Raw genomic sequence first — 23,176 nt, 5'->3', positions numbered from 1 at the left:
TGCCGGAGCATTACATAATCCGAAGGGCATAACGTTGTATTGGAATAGTCCGTATCTAGTGCGGAAAGCGGTTTTCCACTCATCACCCTTCTTGATACGGATTAGATTGTATGCTCCTTTTAGATCCAGCTTTGAAAATACCGTGGCTCCTGTAAGTCTTTCTAATAGCTCGGGTATTAAAGGGAGAGGGTAACGGTTCTTTATTGTAATCTTGTTTAAGGCTCTATAGTCAATGATGGGACGTAAAGTTCCATCTTTGTTTTTTACAAAAAAAATCCCAGCGGCTGCGGGAGAGGTAGAGTGTGTAATAAACCCCTTTCTTAAATTATCATCCAAATAGGTACGTAAATCTTGTAGCTCATTTTGATTCATTGGGTATATTTTGCCATGAGGTATTTGAGAACCTGGAATAATATCAATGGGACAGTCAAATGTCCTATGTGGTGGTAGATTTTCAGCTTCTTTCAAATCAAATACATCTGCCAGATCCTGATAAACACATGGAATACCCTGTTCCATAGTAGCAATGGAAACCTGGGGGTAGCAAGTCTTAGAACAATAAGGTGAATTTAACTTTACAGAGTTTTGTGTCCAATCAATTAGAGGATTATGAGTCACTAACCATGTATAACCCAAAATAACTGAATGTTGTGCTATAGGAATTATGTCGAATGTGACATATTCAGTGTCTATGTTAGATGTGGTTAATAGGAGAGGTATGGTGTGATGAGTGATTGGTCCTTTCTGAATGAAAGTGCCATCAATTAACTTGACAAAAACTGGATTTGCTTTGCACACAGTGGGTATTTTATTTCTATTTACAAAATCAGTGTCAATATATATTCCAGTCGCCCCAGAATCTATCAGTCCTTCAGTCTGTAGGTTGTCTTGATCCCACTGTAAAGAAAGGGGAATAGTTAGATGTTGTGTCTTTGAGGTGTTATTTATGTGTTTAACAAATACTGTCTTACCCTTTCTTTGTTTAGCTAACAATGGACAATCACTCACAGAGTGCTCTTTATGTGCACAATAAAGGCAGAGATTTGATAACCTTCGTCTTATCTTTTCCTCTGAGGAAAGAGGACCCCTTATAGCTCCTATTTCCATGGGTACAGGATTGGAGGAGCTCTTTTCTTGTGTTACAGGTGTGGGGTATGAGCGTCTTGGGACTGTCTCATAAAGTGATCTCTCTGCTTTACGTTCTCTTAAGCGTCTGTCAAGAGTGATGCAAATCTTTATGAGAGCTGCTAAAGAGTCAGGCATTTCAAGACGTGAAAGTTCATCCTTTAGACTCTCAGATAGTCCCAACCTAAACTGATTTCTGAGGCTAACCTCATTCCATTGTGAGTCTGAAGCCCACATCTGAAAATCAGTGATGTATTCCTCAACACTTCGCTTGCCTTGTTTAAGAGCACGTAATTTAGACTCTGCATTAATCTGAATGTTTGTGTCTTCATATAAGATAGACATAGCAGAAAAAAAGTCCTGCAAAGAATCTAATACGGGATCATTAGTTTCATATAGCCTATTGGCCCATGTTCTAGGTTCCCCAAGTAAGTAGGAAATCGTTGTGCAAACTTTGATTTTCTCACTATGGTAAGTCCTAGGTCTCAGAGTGAAAAGTAAATTGCACGCATTTTTAAAATCCCTAAAGGCAGAACGTTTACCTGCAAAAGGTGTGGGAGGCTGAATTTGAAGTTCAGGAATTGCCTGCTCTTTAGGGGTTAAACAGTCTTTAATTAATGCTTTAAGTGCTGTATTCTCTGCTTTCACCTCTGTTAAGCCACGTGCAAGGTAGTCCAATTTTTGATGTATATTATTGAACTCATTCTGAATCTCTTGTGGTTCCATGACTTAAAGAGTTAAACAAACAGGTAGTTTTAGGCCTGTTAATACTGTAATGCTCTGTCCAATATAAAATTGGTTTTGTTGCTCTTGTGTTATTTGTCTCAGCAAAGTATTTGATTTTACTAAGATCAGTAACTGTGAGCATTTTAGTCGTAGGAACAGTTAGATAAATGACACTGAATATAAAGAAAGCAAGTGCACATTAATACAGAGACTTTCTAATAAGCAGTGTTAGGTTGCAGATTTAGATCACTGCAGTCTGGTTTGAAAACGTAATTTAGCTTTAGTGCAGTATATCCGTTATAACAATGATAGAGGTTTCAGCAAGTTTGGCAATCAATCTTCACACACTCACACCGGAATAAAATATATACAATAGTCATACATTCATCCAGTAGAATAGCACAGGTAATAATTGGTGATTCAGTCACAAGTATCAAAGTAGAGAACTGGGATGCTTTAGAGGATTACCGTGAATGTGTTTACCGACTTCAGACCCAATTGAGCAGTATGATACTTTAGTCAGAAGATCGAGTTTGTGGTGAAGTTCGTCCGTCAGCGTGTGGAGGAAAGTGAAGCCGGTGAGAGTGTGACTCACTTCCGGTAGCGGTAAGGAGTTCTAAATGAACCGCTACTGATTGTACTGAGTAGAAGCTGCAGTTGCCGGTACAGGATATGATGATATGGAGACTGCGATAAAGTTGGTTTGTTCATCCACAAGTAGTTGATGAAAGAAAAGGTAATTGTCGCTGGTAAAAATCAGAGGTGAATACTACCAAGGACCTGGAAATAAAACTATGAAATAGAGCTGACTCTACACAGAGCTAACTGAGCGTAGAACAACAATTAACAGGCAAGGTGGATATGGAAATGATAGGTTAAATAGGGTTTGGTTAATAGTAGGAGGGATCTGTCTTAAAGGTATATTACACAGGGGGACAATTAATGTATACAAAATTGGTGTAATGGGGTGATCAACTACCAAAAATTTCTTAAGATCTTTATCTATCAAACATTTTTTTTCAGCAAATATCAATCTCCTGTTGAATCTTAAATTTTGGATCCCCATTAAGCACACTGTACATCACAGAATCACCCAGTTGTCTGTGACATTCCCTCAAGTAGTCACTCTTATTTAAAACAACTGTGGCCCCACCCTTATCGGCAGTTTTCAAAACAATTTTGTAATTCTTTTCCTTAAGGGGAGAAATTGCATTAAACTCTTCTTGTTTTAAATTATGTTCAATAAATTTATTACCCCTAATAAATTGTTGACACAACCGTTGTTTCATTGTTTCAAAATCTTTAAACATTAACTTTATAAATGTTTCAACAGATTCATTAGTATGAGGGGGCATGAACTTGCTGTTATTTCTAAGGCCCACCCCTTTAGTCATAAATCTAGGGTTATGATTATCACCTTGCACATTAGAACTCATTTCAGAATCAGCAAATAAACATTTCAATCTTAAAGTCCTGCAAAAGCGATTCAAGACCTTTTCCAACTCAAATAAATCTATTTTAGTCATGGGGCAGAATGATAAACCCCTCTCAAGTAATTGCAGTTCGTAAGGACTCAGTTCTACCTCTGAGGCATTAATGACCAATGCCTGTTGATCCTTTACCTACTCTGCTACTATTGCCAATTGCGGGTGTTCATCCCAGAGCGCGAAGCTCCCCTCTTTTTGCTGTTCAACGCTCTGTTGTTGGCTTCTCCTGTGCTTGCGGCCCCCACGGTGTCGCCTCCTGAATTGGTGCTGTCGGTAAAAGACTCACCAGAGGAACTGGTATCACTCGCTGACTTTGCACCTTTCAGGGTGTCAGGAATCCGACTGAGACAAGAAGTGCAAAAATAATCACACCTTTATTAATAGCAAAAAATAATAAAAAGTCCACAAGTCAAATAACAAGCCAGGAGTCAAAACCAGAGCTGGTAGTCAGACGAGCCGAGTCAGGAGCCAAAGCGAATAGTCAGATGAGTCGGAATCAGGAACAAGGAAACCAGCAGAGTCAGGAACAAGCTAGGGATCAGGAACCAGGAAGGACGTCAGGCAGCCAGGTAATAAACAGGAGCTCTCACAAACAGGTCTGAGACAACGCAAAGGCAAAGCATACTGAACAGAAGCCCTTTAAATAATAAATGATGACATCACAATTCTGAGACTGCATCCTGTCTCACATGGATGATGCAGACCAGTCTGGCCATAAAAGGAAGTGCAGTAAATGAGCAGCATCCCCCACAATGCACCATAGTCAGGAAGAGAGTTGAGTAAAATGGCTGCCAGCAGCACATGGCAAACAAAACAGGGAAAAACCCTGACAGCGCCATGACAGCGTCTCCTGTCAGCTCGCCTTCTGCGGTAACTGGAAGTGATGTCATTCCAACTTCCGGTTTTCGGCACTGTGCCACTGGTAAACTCTCCCCTGAGAGTAATCAAGCTCATCACGAGCAAACTTTTTCTTCTCTTGTAGTTCCGTTTTCAAGGATGCAACCATCTCATCTGTGTGATTTTATCAAATGCACCAACTGACATTGATCTTTTCAGCTCATCTTTGATTTCACCAATCACCTGCTGTTGAGCTTCAATTTCTTTCTGTAGGAATTCGACCGTAAGCACGATCAAATCAAAGGAGCATTTGTTAAAAATGTTCTCAAATTTGTCACAGTAGTCCTTATTATGTTTTAAGTGGGTAGGCCCGGTACTCATTCTTAGGCCTCTCGGTATTCTCTAAAATACTCTGCCAAAGTAATAGCATGTAGATCCCATGCAGCAGACCTTCTCATAATTCTCACATAATTTTTACTTGAATCTTCCACAGGTAATGACTTTAAAAAAATCCCTTAAACCCCTAATTAGGGTAGTAATCCTTGCTGCTTCCACATCTGTATATGTGAACATATTGGACACCGCCACCTCTTGTAAATTCTAATGCACAAAACCAAAGAATAGGAATCAGCAATTAGTCCCCTTGTAATGTGCACGTGCAAGACAACAGGCCCACTGCAGGCCTCAAAATTACATTAAAGAACACAAAGTCCCACAGCACATAGAAATATAACTCACTTTATTGTAAAGTGTAGGTCCAGAAAAACAGCAACTTTTTGGCCTCTCAACCCTTATTCATACTATAACATTAATTTCAAAATGATCACATTTATAAAGTCACCTAGGATCAACAAGTTCCTTAATTACCTACAACATTTTACTTGTGCACAAACACACATTCACTATGCAAATTACACCATCTAGTGGCACCTAGTGACTATTACATACATTTCTCAATAGAATTTCTTTATATTTTAGCATCTGTATGTGTAATTTGTTTTAAACAGACATATCATATTCCTTATTAATGCCCTGTGGTCTAACAAACATCCAGTATAGCTCCCTTCTCTTAAATAGTAATTCCCTATCACCTCCCTCCCACCTAGAAGTCAGTTAATTAGGGTTAAATGTATTGTTAGCCAGGATGGCATCATACGAGACAGACTAAGAGAAATGGGGAACAAATTCTTGGATAGGGTCTATCCTAAAGCTCTTATAGAAAAAGAGATTGCAGCAGTAAGTAATATTAATAGGGCTTCTTTGCTACTCAGAAAAAAGGAGAAAAAGGAGGGAACTAAGATGGACCGATTGGTCCTAGTATCCAAATACAGTAAGAACAGTAGAGAGATTAAATATATGGTCAACAGACATTGGCATATCTTGGAAGATTGCAATCCAAATATTAATAGTTTTCAACATACCCTTATCATGACCTATAAAAGAAACCGTAATCTTAAAGACATGTTTGTACAGACTGACATAGGTAGTAATAAAAAGTTTACCCAAAGCTACATAACAGAGAAAAACCTGGGGTGCTACCCTTGTCTGGGCTGTAATAACTGTAACTCAATGATTAAGGGGGCCACATTTTCCCATCCCAGATCTGGTAAAATTTATAGAAAAAGGGATCATTTTACTTGCAATTCAACCTTTATAATGTACTTAATAAAATGCCCATGTTCAAAAATTTACATTGGGGAGACCACGAGAAAGGCTGGTGACCGAATTAGGGAACATAAGTCTAACATTAGGTGTGGGGATAAGGATGCCCCAGTGTCATCTCATTTCCTAGAAGCTAAACACTCTATCAGCCAATTGAGGGGGCAGGTAATAGATCAGATTAAAATGCCCAGGAGGTGGGGCTGATAGGGAATTACTATTAAAGAGAAGAGAGCTATACTGGAATCTTATGTTGATTGCCCTTAGACCACAGCGCATGAATAAGGAATATGAAATGTCTGTTTATATTTAAGCATCTGTATGTGTAATTTGTTTTTAAGAAATTATATTGAGAAATGTATGCAATAGTCACTAGCTGCCACTAGATGGTACAATTTGCAAAGGGAATGTGTGTTTGTGCACAAGTAAAATGTTGTAGGTAATTAAGGAACTTGTTGGTCCTAGGTGGCTTTATAAATGTGATCATTTTGAAATTAATGTTATAGCATGAATAAGGGTTGAGAGCCCGAAACGTTGCTGTTTTTCCGGACCTGCACTTTACAATAAAGTGAGTTATATATTTCTATGTGCTGTGGGACTTTGTGTTCTTTCATGTAGGCAGCATTACACCTTACATGAGAGGTTTTGGAGTTTTAGAGCTCGATCAATGTGTGGCTGTTAGCTAGCGTGGCCAGGCTCCGCATCCCATCCCTTATCTTTTAAATTATTTTCTCACTACAGATGTTAAGTTCATAAGTTTGCAATTTCCCACCTAAGCTTTTGTTCCTATTAATATATAGGCAGCACATCTACTTTACGCTACCTTTTTGGTACATCCCCAGAATAGAAATAAACCTGAAGGAAAAACAATGGTTAAACTATTACTAGACTAAACTCCTTAAATACCCATTGGCCCTGGGGCTTTTTTAACCTTAACATTATTTAATTGCTTAAAGGGATATGAAACCCCCAAAAAATATTTTGTATTTCAGAACCTTGCAGGTTACGATCAGCAGTGATTCAAACAGGTAATGAAAGGGAAATTAACTGATGCAAATCACACTCACAGTAGCCCTAATACACATAGACAATCAAGGAGTTAAATCACAGCTGTAAATACAGACACCAGTGATTTAAGCACACATAGCGCAAGAGTTGGAGGAAAAAGGGCACTGAGTAAGTCTAGTGCAAAGAGACACAGAAGCTAAGAAAAAGTGATAAGGTGCCTGTGCCAAAGGGGAGAGGTGTGGCTGTCCAGGGAGCAAGACCAAAGCATTTTTCCAGGTGCCAGAGCCCATTTTATAGACACTGCTAGCATTTGAGTTAATCTAGCCTTCAGGTAGTTTCATTATTTCAGGTTTGCTTCTGGTTATAATCTCAGTTAAAGATAAAGAGCATATAGTTAAAATGGAATGAGTGCACATAGTGGCGGGGGTGTACCCATTACACCCAGTTTTTATTTATACAGCAAATGGAAATTAAAGGGATAGCAAACCCAATTTTTTTCTTTCATGATTCAGATAGAAAGTTGCTTAAAATTGCATGCTCTAATTTAATCCTATTATCAAATTTTCTTTGTTCTCTTGCTATCTTTATTTGAAAAAGCTGGACTCTAAGCTAAGGAGCCAGCACATTTTTGGTTCAGAGCCCTGGATAGTGCTTGCTATTTGGTGGCTACATTTAGCTACCAATCAGCAAGTGCAACCCAAGTGTTGAACCAAAAATTGGTTGGCTTCTAAGCTTTCATTCTTGCTTTTCAAACAAAAGAAAGCAAGGGAAACAAAGAAAAATTGATAATAGGAGTAAATTAGAAAGTTGCTTAAAATTACATGCTTTATCTTAATCATGAAAGAAAAAAAATTGTATTTACTATCCCTTTAAGGGAAAATATGCCTTTTTGTACACAATACATATGTTTGCAACAGTGTTTGCAACAATATAAAGCAAACTAAAGGGCCATAATAGTAAAAAAAAAAAAATAACATGCTCTAATCCTTTAGAGCAGTGTTTCTTAACTCCAGTCCTCAGGACCCTTAACGGCCACATATTCATTATATCTTAACTAGGGCATAGGTGAAATAATAAGCTGATCAGTAACCATGGTTACTAACCTGCTTTCATCCTTCAGATGATTATGGCCTGTTAAGGATCCTGAGGACTGGAGTTGAGAAACACTGCTTTAGAGCATGTAATTTTATGACTATTGGCCCTGCTCTACTCTGTGTTTAACAACCATAAAGAAATTAAACACACAGTAGAAGTGACACGTGTGACTTATGCTGGTCCTAAGTGGAACCCGCCCCTTCTCCAATTAGCAGCACTATTTGCACATCTGAGTCATGTGACTAGCAGTGCTGATAGGATGAGTGTCAGGTTCCGGTCTGGACCAATAGTGCACTGTGGGTTTTGAGAGACAGATCTACTGTGTGTTTAAAACCTTTAAGGGTTAAGCTGATGTTTTCCAGTTCATATGATTAATATTTGTTGATTACTAAAGTGTCTCATCTATTAAACGCACTACACCAAGCCTTTTAAAATGTCTTGGATGGGCACATATAATAAATTCTGATTTCTGAACAACTGCTAACTACCTTACCTCATATCTGATTGAGGGTTTTTAATGTGAGTTGCTCCATGTAATTTTAAAAGGCTTGATGTAAATAAATAGTGTTACACTATTTGGATTCTTCTTGCTCTTTCTTTTATGATATACATATACGGGAGCCACCCAGAAGTATAACTACCTACTTAAAGAGGCACATAGCAACAAGCACAGCCAGTGTGAAGTGAGTCTTTCCCTCTCTCAGACAGAGGCTTCCTCTTACCTCATAGGATTGAGAAAGGGTCCGGTGAGTACAATATCATACCAGAGCTATAGCGCATTTCATGTAAACACTTCAAAGAAATAATTTAGAACACAGAAGTCTACTTATACACTCATAGCTGTAGTGAGTTTAATAGATGAGACTCTTTAGTACTCAACACATAATAATCATATGAACTGGAAAACATTTTAGCCAATGTGATGTATATATATACACATTGTGCTGTACTTTGCATATCGTACCGCAAGACATATATATATACACGTCAGAGCTGCAGGAAGCTACAGCAGTCTCGTTTGTTAAAGGGACATGAAACCTAATTTTTTTTCTTTCATGATTTAGAAAGAGCATACAATTATAAACAACTTTCTAATTTACTTCTATTATCTAATTTGCTTCATTCTCTAGATATTCTTTGCTGAAAAGCATATCTAGATATGCTTAGTAGCTGCTGATTGGTAGCTGCACATAGATGCCTCCTGTGATTGGTTAACTGTGTGCATTGCTATTTCTTCATTCTAAAGAATGAAGCAAATTAGGAAATAGAAGTAAATTGGAATGTTGTTTAAAATTGTATTCTCTACTTTAATCATGAAAGAAAATGTTTGGGTATAGAGTCCCTTTAAGTTACAGCCGAGAGCGGGAGTTCCTGAGCTCATGGCATCTGCCTGCATATGGAACGGAAGCACGATCGGAGCTCCAGTTCCAAATAAAGGCAGATGCCAGATAATTACAGATGGTGACACTGTGTATGTCACCATCTGTAACGGTCATCTGCTGGTGCCGGCGGGAGGCCGGTCCAGCAGTGAAAAAGTCCTGAAGTAAGCTTACATCGGGTTTTTCTCGTGCCCAAACATGCTAACAAGCACACCACGCGTGAGCGAAAACGATAAATAGAGCGCATATAAATAAAATACAATATCATTTTTATTCAAAGTAATATGTGACCATAGACATAAAAACTAAAAAAAAAACACAACACTGTGCACCACCTTCTATAGTTAAAAACTGTTAAAATATCTTTGAAATGCTCAGCTTGGTCTGGTTTTCACACAGCAGGGAGCTTCATTAGCACTAAGATAAGCGCCAAGTAATAAATGGATCCAACTCTGTGGCTTACAGGGGGTTCCAAATGTTTTACAATGTCAAAATACACACTGTTAAAAACAAATACAATTTTACAAAGAATCTTCTGTAGGTTATTCTGTACACTGTCCTCACACAATTTACACTCTCAGTATTGAGGTAGCACAGTTGGTAAGTGTCCTGACTACAAAAAAGCCTGTTTAAAAGATCCAAGGTCACAGGTTCAAATCCCGGCAGGGCCGACTCAGCCCTTCATCCTTCTGAGGTCGATAAAATGAGTACCATTAAATTGGGTAATAACAACAACTATTACTATTCAGCTGCCGATTTGGTTAATTCCGAGAGTGAGTGCTGAAAAAGCGCTTTGAATCCCACTGGGAGAAAGGCGCTATATAAATACTAGTTATTATTACTTGCATGTAATTCCAATTATTATTACAACACTCAAGGAATGATTTGTATGGTAAATGCAATGAAAAAGGTTTTTTAAATAGCGTTTGATTGGTGAATATTTATATCTCAAAAAGAAGGCTAATGGCTTAGTGGTATAGTTTTTTTTGTCCTATAGTTTTTTTGCTCTATAACAGAAGGGCCTGGGTTCGTATCCCTTTAGGAGGAATTGATTTTATTTAGTTAAGAATCATTTTATAAAATTATTCAAGCTATAAATAAATTGAACAAACTATGTACATTTTTTTTATTAATTATATAACATGTACGTTTTAAAGGGACATAAAACCATTTTTTTTTCTTTTATGATTCAGATAGAACGTACAATTTTAAACAACTTTCCAATTTACTTTTAGTATCAATTTTTTTCCATTTTCTTGGTATCCTTTCTTGAAAAGCCGAGATGTAAGCTCAGGTGTGTGCACGTGTCTGCAGCACTATATAGAAGTTTTGTAACAATGTTATACATAAAAAAACAACACTAGATAGCAGCACTATTTCCTGTCTTGTAGTACTTCAGGCTTGTGCACGCTACCTATCTAGATATCTCTTCAACACAGAATAACATGAGAACAAAACAAAATTTGATAATAGAAGTAAATTGGAAATTTGAAATCTGAATCATAAAAGAAAAATGTTGGGGTTTCATGACCCTTTAATGATGTTTCTCTCTTCTTTTTATAAGTTATAAGCACTCTAAAGGGGTCGATTTATGGAGCTTGATGCCCCTCTAAAGACCGCTGCTCCATAACTTGTCAGCCTGCTCGGAGGCCGCGGACAAAAATCAACCCGATCAAATACGATCAGGTTGATTGACACCCCCTGCTATCGATTGGCCGCAAATCTGCAGGGGGCGGCATTGCACCAGCAGTTCACAAGAACAATGATAAATACCCCTAAGAATTAACCAATCATTTTAAAATGCTTTTGACCAATGAGACTGGACTGGGAGGTTTAAATAAAGCAGGAAGAACATGGATGCTCCTTGATACAGCTATAACAAATAATGAAACGATCGTCAAAGTTGTCAGCAGGTGAATCACAAGGAAGGGTCTGCACTACATGACAGCAGCAGCAGCTTGGACACTGTGTGGATTAAAGTGCTTTACAATAGAGACTTTCACACAGTGCAGGTGTTCAGTAACTATTGTGCTTGCTGTAATTCCCTAAGTGATTTATATACCTGTGTATATTTTAATACATTTGCTACCTGTGTTAAATGGGTAGTAGAGTCAAAAATAAACTTTCATGATTCAGATAGGGCATGTAATTTTAAACAACTTTCCAATTTACTTTTATCATCAATTTTTTGCTTTATTCCATTGGTGCTCTTAGTTGAAAGCTAAACCTAGGAGGTTCATATGCTAATTTCTAAGTCCTTGAAGGCCGCCTCTTAGCTCAGGGCAATTTGACAGTTTTTCACCACTAGAGGGTGTTAGTTCATGTGTTTCATATAGATAACTGTGCTCACGCACATGGAGTTCCTATGAGCCAGCTAAAAGTTTGTCAAAAGAACTGAAATAAGGGGGCAGTCTGCAGAGCCTGCCCGATGGCTTCTGATGCTCTGCCTGACTGCTGGGCTGCACATGGAGTCAAACCGGAAGTGATAGCTCTGTGGGAGTGATCAAAATGGAGCCCAGCAGTCAGGAACAGTATTGCAGGATGCCTCAACATCGAGGTATCACTGAAATACGGTTTGAGCGGCTTCCTGCGCTCAGATTACCCTCTCCCTGCATATATTACCCTCTCCCTGCATATATATATGTTCCATAGTGTAGCGGTCCCACCCGCTCCCACCCAGGTGCGCGTGTCCGTGTGCGCCCCTGCACCATCCGACGTATCTCCACCAGCGATGGGCCGCCCACCAGCCTTCCTGCAATGGCTCCCACCCATCAACAATCTGCACCATCGCTGGCCGATGCAGAGCGGGCCACAAAGTGTCACTCTCTGCATCGGTGGGTAAAAAAAAGGTATTGCAGTGATACCAATATCGATGCATCACTGCAATACCTTGAAAGGGGCTGGAACCACAGAGGACGTGTCAGGCATGTCTCTGGTCCTTAAATGTGTTTTTTTGTAGGACGTGCCTGACACGTCCTCGGTCGCCAAGGGGTTAAACCACAGTGCACTTTCAAAGTAATAACAGCAGTGATTCAATCTCAATATGTGCCAAAGTTAACAAAGTTTACAACAGTAAAACAATAAAAATGTATTAATAAAATGAAAGTACTCACCGCACTTCTGTAAAAGAGGGACATTATTGTGAAAACATTAAGGGATAATCTAGTTGCATCTAGATACAGCTACTACAGTGTTATATATTACTTTGCATTGGGGAGATATACATACTGTATATATGCTATTTAACATTTAATAAAACTTTACCAACTGCAAGATAACTGATATTACAAATACTACATACCAGTACTGGACAATAAAGTACTGAATAATATTAGAGCAATATACTTGCTAGATCCCGTTTTCACTATATTTTTAACTGAATCCATTAACAACTAATAATATATTAATGTCTCTACTATACTGAATTTTACTATATACTAGATATCCCAGTAGACAACGACTTTACCCAGCAAATTACTCCCAGATTTAACACTTACATAGACATTATTTGACCAAGGGATACAAACTGCATCCACATCAATTTGATGTATGCCGGAATAGAGGCTGCTTGTTGCTTTTAATTAGTTTGTTTATTTTAATGTATATCAATAAGTTATATTTTATTTCATTTTACTCCAATACCTTAGATTTCAATGAGAAAGGAATAAGAAGTGCCAACATGTGCACACTCACCTGCAACCTGCGTCACTCAGACGCAACACACCTGCACTCTCACCTATAACCCACATAGATCACACACATGCACACTAACCCGTATCCTGTGTCTCTCAAAAGCATCACACATTCACCCTCACCTGTAACCCACAGAAAAAAACACATGTGCACACTCACCTGTAACCTGTTTCCCTCAAAGCATATGTGCATACTCTCCTGTAACCCACATTACTCAGACACAACACATATGCACACTCACCTGGGCTGATACTGTCACTGGTTTCCACATCTGTAACCCATGTACAATATACGTACACACTCACTTGTAATCCACGAACCTCACACACACACACAACATATGTGCACACTCACCTATAACCCACAAAACTCAGATGCCACATACGTGCACATTATCATATAAACCACATCTCTCAGGCACAGCATAAATGCACACTCATTGGTGCCCCCATACAACACATGTGCCAACTCAGCTGTAATTCACGTCCATCTGACTCAACACAGGTGCACACTCACCTGTAACCTACGTCCCTCAGACACAAGCGCACACACACCTGGGCTGATACTGATTTCCTTAATCTGTTAATTGTGTACCTCACACACAATATAAGTGCACACTCACCTGTAACTCGTAGACACGACACGCATGTGCACTCACCTTAAACCCACAATCCTCAGACACAACACACTTGTACACTCACCTGTGCTGATACTGTCCCTGGTTTCCTTATCTAATGCTTCCAGCTGCTGCCTCACACACAGATCTTCTGTTATCTCAAATTTCATTATATCAGCGTTATCTTCGTCTGTACAAATAAAGCAGATTCAGTTTTTATATCACATGATCTAGTTTTTATAACTTTACCATAAAAGAGTTTGTGTATTTCCCTGACAGACAATAACACTACATTCACAGATTCTCCTCCTATTTCCTTTCATCCTTTCTTTTTTTTACTCTGCTCTGCTATATTCCAGTATAAAACTACAACGTGAACTAAACAAGGGTTAAACTCATTGTGTTATCTTTGCTTATAAAGCAGACAGTAAACTACAAGGGAGAGCAGTAAGTAACTGTGTGCACAGCCCCGGCAGACTCTCACGTATTACTACTCACCGGCAGGGAGGGAGAGCAGAAAGTAACTGTGTGCACAGCCCCGGCAGACTCTCACGTATTACTACTCACCGGCAGGGAGGGAGAGCAGTAAGTAACTGTGTGCACAGCCCCGGCAGACTCTCACGTATTACTACTCACCGGCAGGGAGGGAGAGCAGTAAGTAACTGTGTGCACAGCCCCGGCAGACTCTCACGTATTACTACTCACCGGCAGGGAGAGAGAGCAGTAAGTAACTGTGTGCACAGCCCCGGCAGACTCTCACGTATTACTACTCACCGGCAGGGAGGGAGAGCAGTAAGTAACTGTGTGCACAGCCCCGGCAGACTCTCACGTATTACTACTCACCGGCAGGGAGGGAGAGCAGTAAGTAACTGTGTGCACAGCCCCGGCAGACTCTCACGTATTACTACTCACCGGCAGGGAGCGAGAGCAGTAAGTAACTGTGTGCACAGCCCCGGCAGACTCTCACGTATTACTACTCACCGGCAGGGAGGGAGCAATGTATTTCAGTCTGATGACTATTCATGTCATCTGTCTCATCCTCTTCCTTCACATTTAATAGCCCAGTGCCCGGGTTTTCCTCTAGGCGCCCTGTAATTACAGCAGGAAATCACCTGATAATACACGGTACAGGGTGTAGCATAAACTTATGCTGGAGCTTGTACTTTTTACTTTTTTTTTTAATTTAAACAATTAGTGCAAAAAATATCTTTAAAGGGATAGAAAAGTCAAAATTGAACTTGCATGATTCTGATAGAGCATGCCATTTTAAGATACTTTTAAATGTACTTCTATTTTGAAATGTGCTTCGTTCTCTTATCCCTTGTTGAAAATGAAAGCGCACATATTCTACACTAGTGAAAGCTAGCTGCTGATTGGTATCCGGACACATTTGTCTTTTGTGATTGGCTAACTAGATGTTTTCAAAGGATAGCAAGGGAATGAAGCAAATTTGATAATAGAAGTAAAATGGTTAAATTGTATGTTCTATCCAAATCATGAAAGAAAAATGTGGGGTTTCCTGACCCTTTAAAGGCAACGTAAGGTCAGAATTAAACTTTTGGGATTCGGACAGAGCCTGTGATTTTAAACAACTTTACAATTTGCTTCTATTTTCAAATGTGCTTTATTCTCTTGATATCCTTTGTTGAGAGTAAACCTAGGTAGGCTGTTGACACTTAGGAGTGTGCATATGTCTTTAGCATTCTATGGCAGCAGTCTTTGTATAACATTGCTATAAACAATGTTGCAAACTCTGCTGCCAGATGGCTAGTTCACCTAGGGTTACTTTTTAATAAATCCGCCCACACACCGAAGCTCCAAACGGACAAAAACCAACAAGTGTTTTCTTTGAAAGCTCCTCCCAGCTCGGAGTGCACGTACAACAATAGATCAAATTACTACAAATAGCAACACAGTTCAAATACAGCACTGCAAGGTGCAAATTCAGGTAAAATCACCATTTATTGAAATCCTTTAAAACACAGCAGACATGGAAGATATCCAAATACAGTTCAACTGAAGCGTTTTACGCCCCCTAGAGGAGCTTAGTCATAGAGTCTCCCTTCTAGGTTACAACTCATTTTATACACAAGGAGGGAATCAACCCTTTAAACACTCAACATTAAAATTGCATTAATGGTAAAAACAAAGGCACTATATTTAAATAGTATTTATAGTTCACTAATCACATCATATTCTGTTCATATAAAACTTTAATGTTTCAATATTATGGTGTGTATAAATGAAATAAAATGTCTAAACAATTTAAAAAAATAATATATATATATATATATATATATATATATATATATATATATATATATATATATATATATATATATATATATATATATATATATATATATATATATATAAAAGGAAGGCACTCCCCGGGTTTAATAAGGATAAAGTTTTATTCCTTATGAAGTAACGTTTCAGAGTTTTACCTCCGTTTTCAAACTGTTTGAAAACGGAGGTAAAACTCTGAAACGTTACTTCATAAGGAATAAAACTTTATCCTTATTAAACCCGGGGAGTGCCTTCCTTTTTGCGATATGTTGGATCTGTGAATTATGCAGGATCTCTTTGATGTGCACCCCGGTGGTTCAAAGGTTACTGTGAGTACTCGGCCATGCTATAAAGACTATATATATATATATATATATATATATATATATATATATATATATATATATATATATATATATATATATATATATATATATATATATATATATATATATATATTTATTATGAAATATTAAGAAGGCAATTTTTGCAGCAAGGAAAAAATGGAAAAAGTAAAAATATGTGAAATAATTTGTGGTCTCATGTGTCTTGAGGTGCGCCAATACCTGCTCTTATTATTATATACATTTTGGTCACTTTGGCAGCACTCCACAATATGTGCATTTAAAAATATAGGCTTTTATTAGATGTGCTTAACCATTATTTCTTACTGATTTATCACTGGGGAAACTGACCAAAACCCTTTTGGTTTAAAGCACTCCACCCAGTTCAGGTGTGTTCTAGACACAGATATTTAACGGTGTGTATATAAAGCCAGAAAACCTCATCCCATGCAGTCTGGATGAGAGGTATAGTATTGTAATGTTGGAATGTTATTTTGGTATATTAGAATTGTATTGGCTAATTTCATAGTGTTAAGAGGTGTTGAGAAGGCAATTTTTTGCAGCATTGGGAAACAAGTTTGAAGTATGTGTAATAACATGTAGCCAGAGATTGGAAATTCTATTTTGATATATTAGAATTGTATTCTTGAGCTTAGCTTGGCTAAATTTTATAGAGTTAGGACCAGTCTTATGTGGGACACTTTGTAAGTGGTGACTGGCTGAGCAGAATATGGCCATATTGTGTGACTAAGATCCCATCTTTATTTAAAAAAATAAAAAAAAAATATTAAATATTAAGAAGGCAATTTTTGCAGCAAGGAAAAAATGGAAAAAAGTTAAAATATGTGAAATAATTTGTGGTCTCATGTGTCTTGAGGTGCGCCAATACCTGCTCTTATTATTATTATATATATATATATATATATATATATATATATATATATATATATATATATATATATATATATATATATGTGATATACATCTTTTTATCTTTAAGAATGTAATACTACATATACATGGTACAATGTTATTTCTTATTATAATCTCCAAGTAACCTAATACAACAAAATATATAACAAGTATCAGAAAAAGGGGAAATTCAGATACGTTTATACATAGAGAATTGAAACTAATCTTATGTCCCATTACCTTTTAATAAAGGATACCAGGAGAACTAAGGGAAATTGATTACCATTTTTTTCAGTGGCATACGCACATATGCTGTGACTCAGACCTGTGCAACAGTATTTAAGCTTAGAGAGCTGGCGGCGGTGAGTATTGTGTCTGTAAAGACTTCATTTGTGTCATACAAGCCACTGCTGACTCTCTGAGAAGCTGTAGTGTTTGAATACTGGAAAAGCCTTCTGTTTGCTTTGCAGTTGTATAAAAGAATAGGAAACAGCACCCACAGTTCACAGAATACGGAGAAGGCTTACCATGCCTGTCAAAATGTCCACAAAAGAAGGAATCTCTCCAGCTGTGATATGTTTAAAAGACCTTTACTTATCGCACAGGGTCCACAGAAAAACAGCGACGTTTTGGGCTAACAAAGCCCTTACTCATGCTTGACATAGTGTATACTTAGCACTGTTTAAATAGCCATTTTGGCGCCAAATTTTTGTAATTCACAAGTGTACATTGCCACCTAGTGGTTGTATTAGTGTATAATTGTATTCAACATTATATTAGAAAAACTCTAACTCATTGTGCCGTTGGACATGACAGAGAAGACAGCAGTGGGATCATAACAGTAAAGTAGAAAACGTCAGTAGAGCACAAAATATAAATGTGTTAATACCACGTACACATTATAGATTAGTCATCAGCTCTGGGCCTATAAACTTTATTTAACCCCTGATTTAGTGCTCTCGCTATGTGACCAACAGCACCATATACACATAGTAACTACACAGCTCTGTGCCTATAAACCTTATTAAACCCCTGATTTAGTGCTCCCTGTATGTGACCAACAGCACCATATACACATTATAGTAACTACACAGCTCTGTGCCTATAAACCTTATTAAACCCCTGATTTAGTGCTCCCTGTATGTGACCAACAACACCACATACACATTATAGTAACTACATAGCTATGTGCCTATAAACCTTACTAAACCCCTGATTTAGTGCTCCCTCTCTGTGACCAATAACACCACATACACATTATAGTAACTACACAGCTCTGTGCCTATAAACCTTATTAAACCCTGATTTAGTGCTCCCTGTATGTGACCAACAACACCACATACATATTATGCTGCACTTTCACATGGGGGTCTTCACTTCAGACCCACTCCTAGGTCTGGTAATAAACAAGGAGGTGGTGTTGGTATTTTACTTTCTTCTCGTTGCACCTTTCAACAAATACAGCCCTTCTCTTCCCTCACATTTTCTTCATTTGAAACACACAGGATTCACTTATCCTCTCCCCTTTCTATACGTGTTGCAGTCATATACCGCCCCCCTGGCTCCTCAACTTTATTTCTAGATCACTTTGCTGCCTGGCTACCTTATTTCCTTTCCTCAGACACCCCTGCCCTCATTCTTGGCAACTTAAACATCTCTTTTGACAATCCCACTGCCTCCTCTGCAAAACAACTTCTGCAACTTTTTTCCTCTTTCAGCCTGTTTCAATGGACTGACTCTCTCACTGACAAAGATGGTCACTCCCTTGATCTGATTTTCAGCTATTGATGCACTCTCATACTTCAACAACTCTACTTTTCCTCTTTCTGATCATCATCTCCTCCCGACAACTCTCGCTCCTTCTACCCCTCACACCAAAATTCACAGAAGAATCAAGTCATTAGATTAGCAACAGCTCACTAGCTCTCTCGAACCTCTCCTCTCTTCCATTCTCTCCTTTTCCTGCCCTAATGAATCTGCCACTATAACTCCACCCTTACATCGGTCCTTGACAATCTGGCCCCACCTACCATAGCTTGGAAATCATACACTCATCCTCAGCCCTGGCATACTCCTCTGACACGGTACCTATGCAGATGTTCCCATACTGCTGAGCGACACTGGAGGAAATCTCAGAGTTCAGCTGATGGTTAAAAACAAAACTAAAATGGGTTTTTAAATATTGCTTTGTGGGAACTTATGTACAGCCTCAGCATACTACAGATCATTAAGTCCCTTTAAGCAATCAAATTGCGGAAGTTTCTGGTTTGTTAATATATTATCCCATTGTGATGACAAAACCAGGTGACATGCACGTGACGTCCTGCTTACCTCTGTGTGCATCAGGAAGCTCTGAGGTTTGGTTCTCGGTCTTGTCAGACATTGTCTAGCTCAGCTAATGTTTCTTCTTTACTGGCAAACACAGTGATGTGTATTGTACGTGATCTTCACAGTAACAGGAGCCTAAAAAGAAAGATAGGGCAGGCTCATGTACAGTTCATTGCTATAGGGGGAAATATTGTGAATTATTGGTGACCAACTCCCTTATCAGAGTATCATAAACAGACCAGGATTTAGGAATCGCTGTGCTTGGTCACAAATGGATTAAAGTGAATAAAATGGATTCATCCAACAGAAAACAGCGATTATAAAAAAAAATAAATCAATACATAAATATAGTGTTCTAACAATACATACGTTTGTCTCTCATTACAGATCTTTAGCTCTTTTATTTTGAAGACATTTAACATCCCTGTGCCTAAGCCGTTTCTAACAATTTGCATACTTTTTGTAATTAAATTCCGGTGTTTTCTTATGCGAGTTACCCACACATACTATATGCTGCTTTTTAAGAAAAATGAGCTTTCACTTATGAACAGATGCTTTCCCATCATATTGGATGTCTCCAAATAAGTGTGAATTAATTACCTCTATGGGTACGGTTCTATAGTTTTTTATAATGTTCACCAAATTTTATAGGATGGACCTTGAATTATTTTTAAAAGATGGAGCTTTGAATTATTATTAAAGTTCAATATTTTTGTATTGTAGGCTAAATGGGGTAATAAATTCCCAAACTTGGGTAAGATAGAAAGATGGGCTAATGTTCAAGATGGATAGGCCTGTATAATTCAATGGTTAAATACTTTTAAGCAAAAAAGTGTAACAGGCAAAGTATATCTCTCACTCTCTAAATATACAAAATATGACAGGTGCAATAGTACCAGTCTAATATAACTGTAGTTTCAGACACTCAGAATTTCCTCAGTAAAAAGATAATAAATTTCTTTATAATTCACATAAAAAAAAAAAAAAGTACTTAAGTACATATATACAAACAGTGTTAAAAACAATTGTTGCAATCTTCCGCAACAGCGGTTACAAATTACCCTCCATTAATCGCAGGGCTACTTTGTAAGTTAGATCAAGAGTCCAATATTATGGTTATTAATTCAAATGAAAAGCTTATTCTTCCTGTTTTCCCAAAGAACAAACAGAGAGGACAAGGGTTCCTTGTCAAACGTATGGCAAAGTATTTAACAATAAGGTGCCTTTAGTTACTTACACCATAGCTTTGCTGTTGACGAGTGGATATTACAATCCGGACTGATCCTTATCGTTCTCCTTCCATTATACGAATGTTTAGTGAACTCGTTTTTTCCAGACAAGACGGTGCCGTTTTTTCTTTGTTCTCCTTTCCGCTTCCAAAACAAAACTGCGGACAAACTACGGATCCCTGGAAGGATCAAAACTCAGATTAACGCGTTTCAGCTACAAGCCTTTCTTAAACTCTGAATTTACAGAACATCTGCAGTTTACTTATACCCCCAATTTAAAGGGACATATCTTAGTTATATGTTGGACATCTGAATTACAATTATGGTAAAATGTAATGTTATATTCATTATCTGAACGTACTTTCGTAAATTCATTACAAATGCGAATAATTTAAAACCTTATATAAAAACGTAAAGTTAAATAAAATAGATTCGATAATTTATATTCGGTATTATAAGTTACTGCAGATGTTCTGTTTACAAATTTATTATAAAATTCCTATATATATATTCAGCCATTAGGTGGCGCCACAGAATCTTTTTACCTTATATCTAAATATAGATTTTAAGTTAAAATCACATAACAAATGCTAAAATGTATTTAAGGAGATATACCTGTCTGTGAGTTTTTATATAGGATATACATATTAGCGCTGATACACTACCCCCTTCTCTTTTTTGCTTTTTAAACAAACCAAGCACTTTCAGAAAACAACTTCAGTCTGCATTAATTCCCAAATATGGTCAAAAGTAATCATATGAAATGTAAAAAAAAAAAAAAAAATAGATTTCTGTGTTACAGCAATAGTCATTATTTCCTAAATATTTCACACACATAAAATGACATAATAATAACAACAATACATAACTTATGATTCCATGTTTAACAAAAATTAAAAGATGATATAAAAAGAAAATTTATGCTTACCTGATAAATTTGTTTCTTCTTAGACACAATGAGTCCACGGATCATCTTCATTACTTATGGAATATTCACCTCCTGGCCAGCAGGAGGAGGCAAAGAGCACCACAGCAAAGCTGTTAAATGGCTCCTCCCTTCCCTCCCACTCCAGTCATTCGACCGAAGTTAGGAAGAGAAAGGAAAAGCCAAGGTGCAGAGGTGTCTGAAGTTTACAAAAAATAACAACCTGTCTTAAAAGAACAGGACGGGCCATGGACACATCGTGTCTAAGAAAAAACAAATTTATCAGGTAAGCATAAATTTTCTTTTCTTCTTAAAGACACGATGAGTCCACGGATCATCTTCATTACTTATGGGATACAATACCCAAGCTAGAGGACACAGATGATACGGGAGGGACAAGACAGGGAACCTAAACGGAAGGCACCACTGCTTGAAGAACCTTTCTTCCAAAAGCAGCCTCAGCCGAGGCACAAGTATTAAATTTGTAAAATTTAGAAAAAGTGTGAAGAGAGGACCAAGTTGCAGCCTTGCAAATCTGTTCTACAGAAGCTTCATGTTTGAATGCCCATGAGGAAGCAACAGCCCTAGTGGAATGAGCCGTAACCCTCTCAGTAGGCCGCCGTCCAGCAGTCTCATATGCAAAGCGGATGATACTCTTCATCCAAAAAAAACAACCTTAGGAAGAAAACCTAGGTTAGTCTGTAACACCACCTTATCTGAATGAAAAATAAGATAAGGCGAAGTATACTGCAACACCGAGAGTTCAGACACTCTACGAGCTGAAGAAATAAAACTTTCCAAGATAACAACTTAATATCTAAGAAATGCATAGGCCCAAACGGAGCCCCTTGAAAAACTTTAAGAACAAAATTCCGACTCCATGGAGGAGTAACTGGTCTGAACACAGGCCTGATCCTAACCAAGGCCTGACAAAAAGATTGCACATCTGGAACATCTGCCAGACGTTTGTGTAACAAAATAGACAAGGCAGAAATTTGACCCACTAGGGAACTTGTCGACAAACCCTTCTCCAAACCCTCTTGGAGAAAAGACAAAATTCTGTTATCCTAACTCTACTCCATGAGTACCCCTTGGATTCACACCAATAAAGATATTTAAGCCATATCTTATGGTAAATCTTTCTAGTTACAGGCTTACGAGCCTGAATCATGGTCTCTATGACCGACTCAGAAAAACCCCACTTGGATAGGATTAACCGTTCAATCTCGAAGCAGACAGCTTCAGAGAAACTAGATTTGGGTGAAGAAAAGGCCCTTGAATGAGAAGGTCTTTCCTCAACGGAAGTCTCCAAGGTGATGCTCACCAGGTCTGCATACCAAATCCTGCAAGGCCAAGCAGAAGCGATGAGGATCACCGATGCCCTCTCCTGCTTGATTCAAGCAATGACCCAAGGAAGAAGCGCAAACGTAGGGAATAGGTATGCAAGATTGAAGGACCAAGGGACCGCCAAAGCATCTATTAGTTCCACCTGGGGATCCCTGGACCTCAACCCGTATCTCGGTA

General features: G+C 38.1%; 1 protein-coding gene across 1 annotated transcript in view; it reads right to left on the bottom strand.

Moving 5' to 3' along the window:
- Positions 1-20,901, bottom strand: part of LOC128657319 (gastrula zinc finger protein XlCGF57.1-like) — a 118,031-nt gene extending 97,130 nt beyond the window's left edge. The window contains exons 1-4 of the mRNA XM_053711618.1: positions 20,736-20,901; positions 19,502-19,633; positions 14,607-14,714; positions 13,711-13,815 (exon numbers count right to left, since the gene is read on the bottom strand). Coding sequence (XP_053567593.1) covers positions 13,711-13,815; positions 14,607-14,714; positions 19,502-19,553 — 265 coding nt within the window. The 5' untranslated portion in view covers positions 19,554-19,633; positions 20,736-20,901. The remainder of the gene's footprint in view (positions 1-13,710; positions 13,816-14,606; positions 14,715-19,501; positions 19,634-20,735) is intronic.
- Positions 20,902-23,176: the final 2,275 nt, after the last annotated feature.

Source organism: Bombina bombina, chromosome 4 (genome assembly GCF_027579735.1).
Source record: "Bombina bombina isolate aBomBom1 chromosome 4, aBomBom1.pri, whole genome shotgun sequence".
NCBI lineage: Eukaryota > Metazoa > Chordata > Amphibia > Anura > Bombinatoridae > Bombina > Bombina bombina.
The sequence above is the reverse complement of the archived record's forward strand: the minus strand, read 5'-3'. Positions and strand labels throughout refer to the sequence as shown.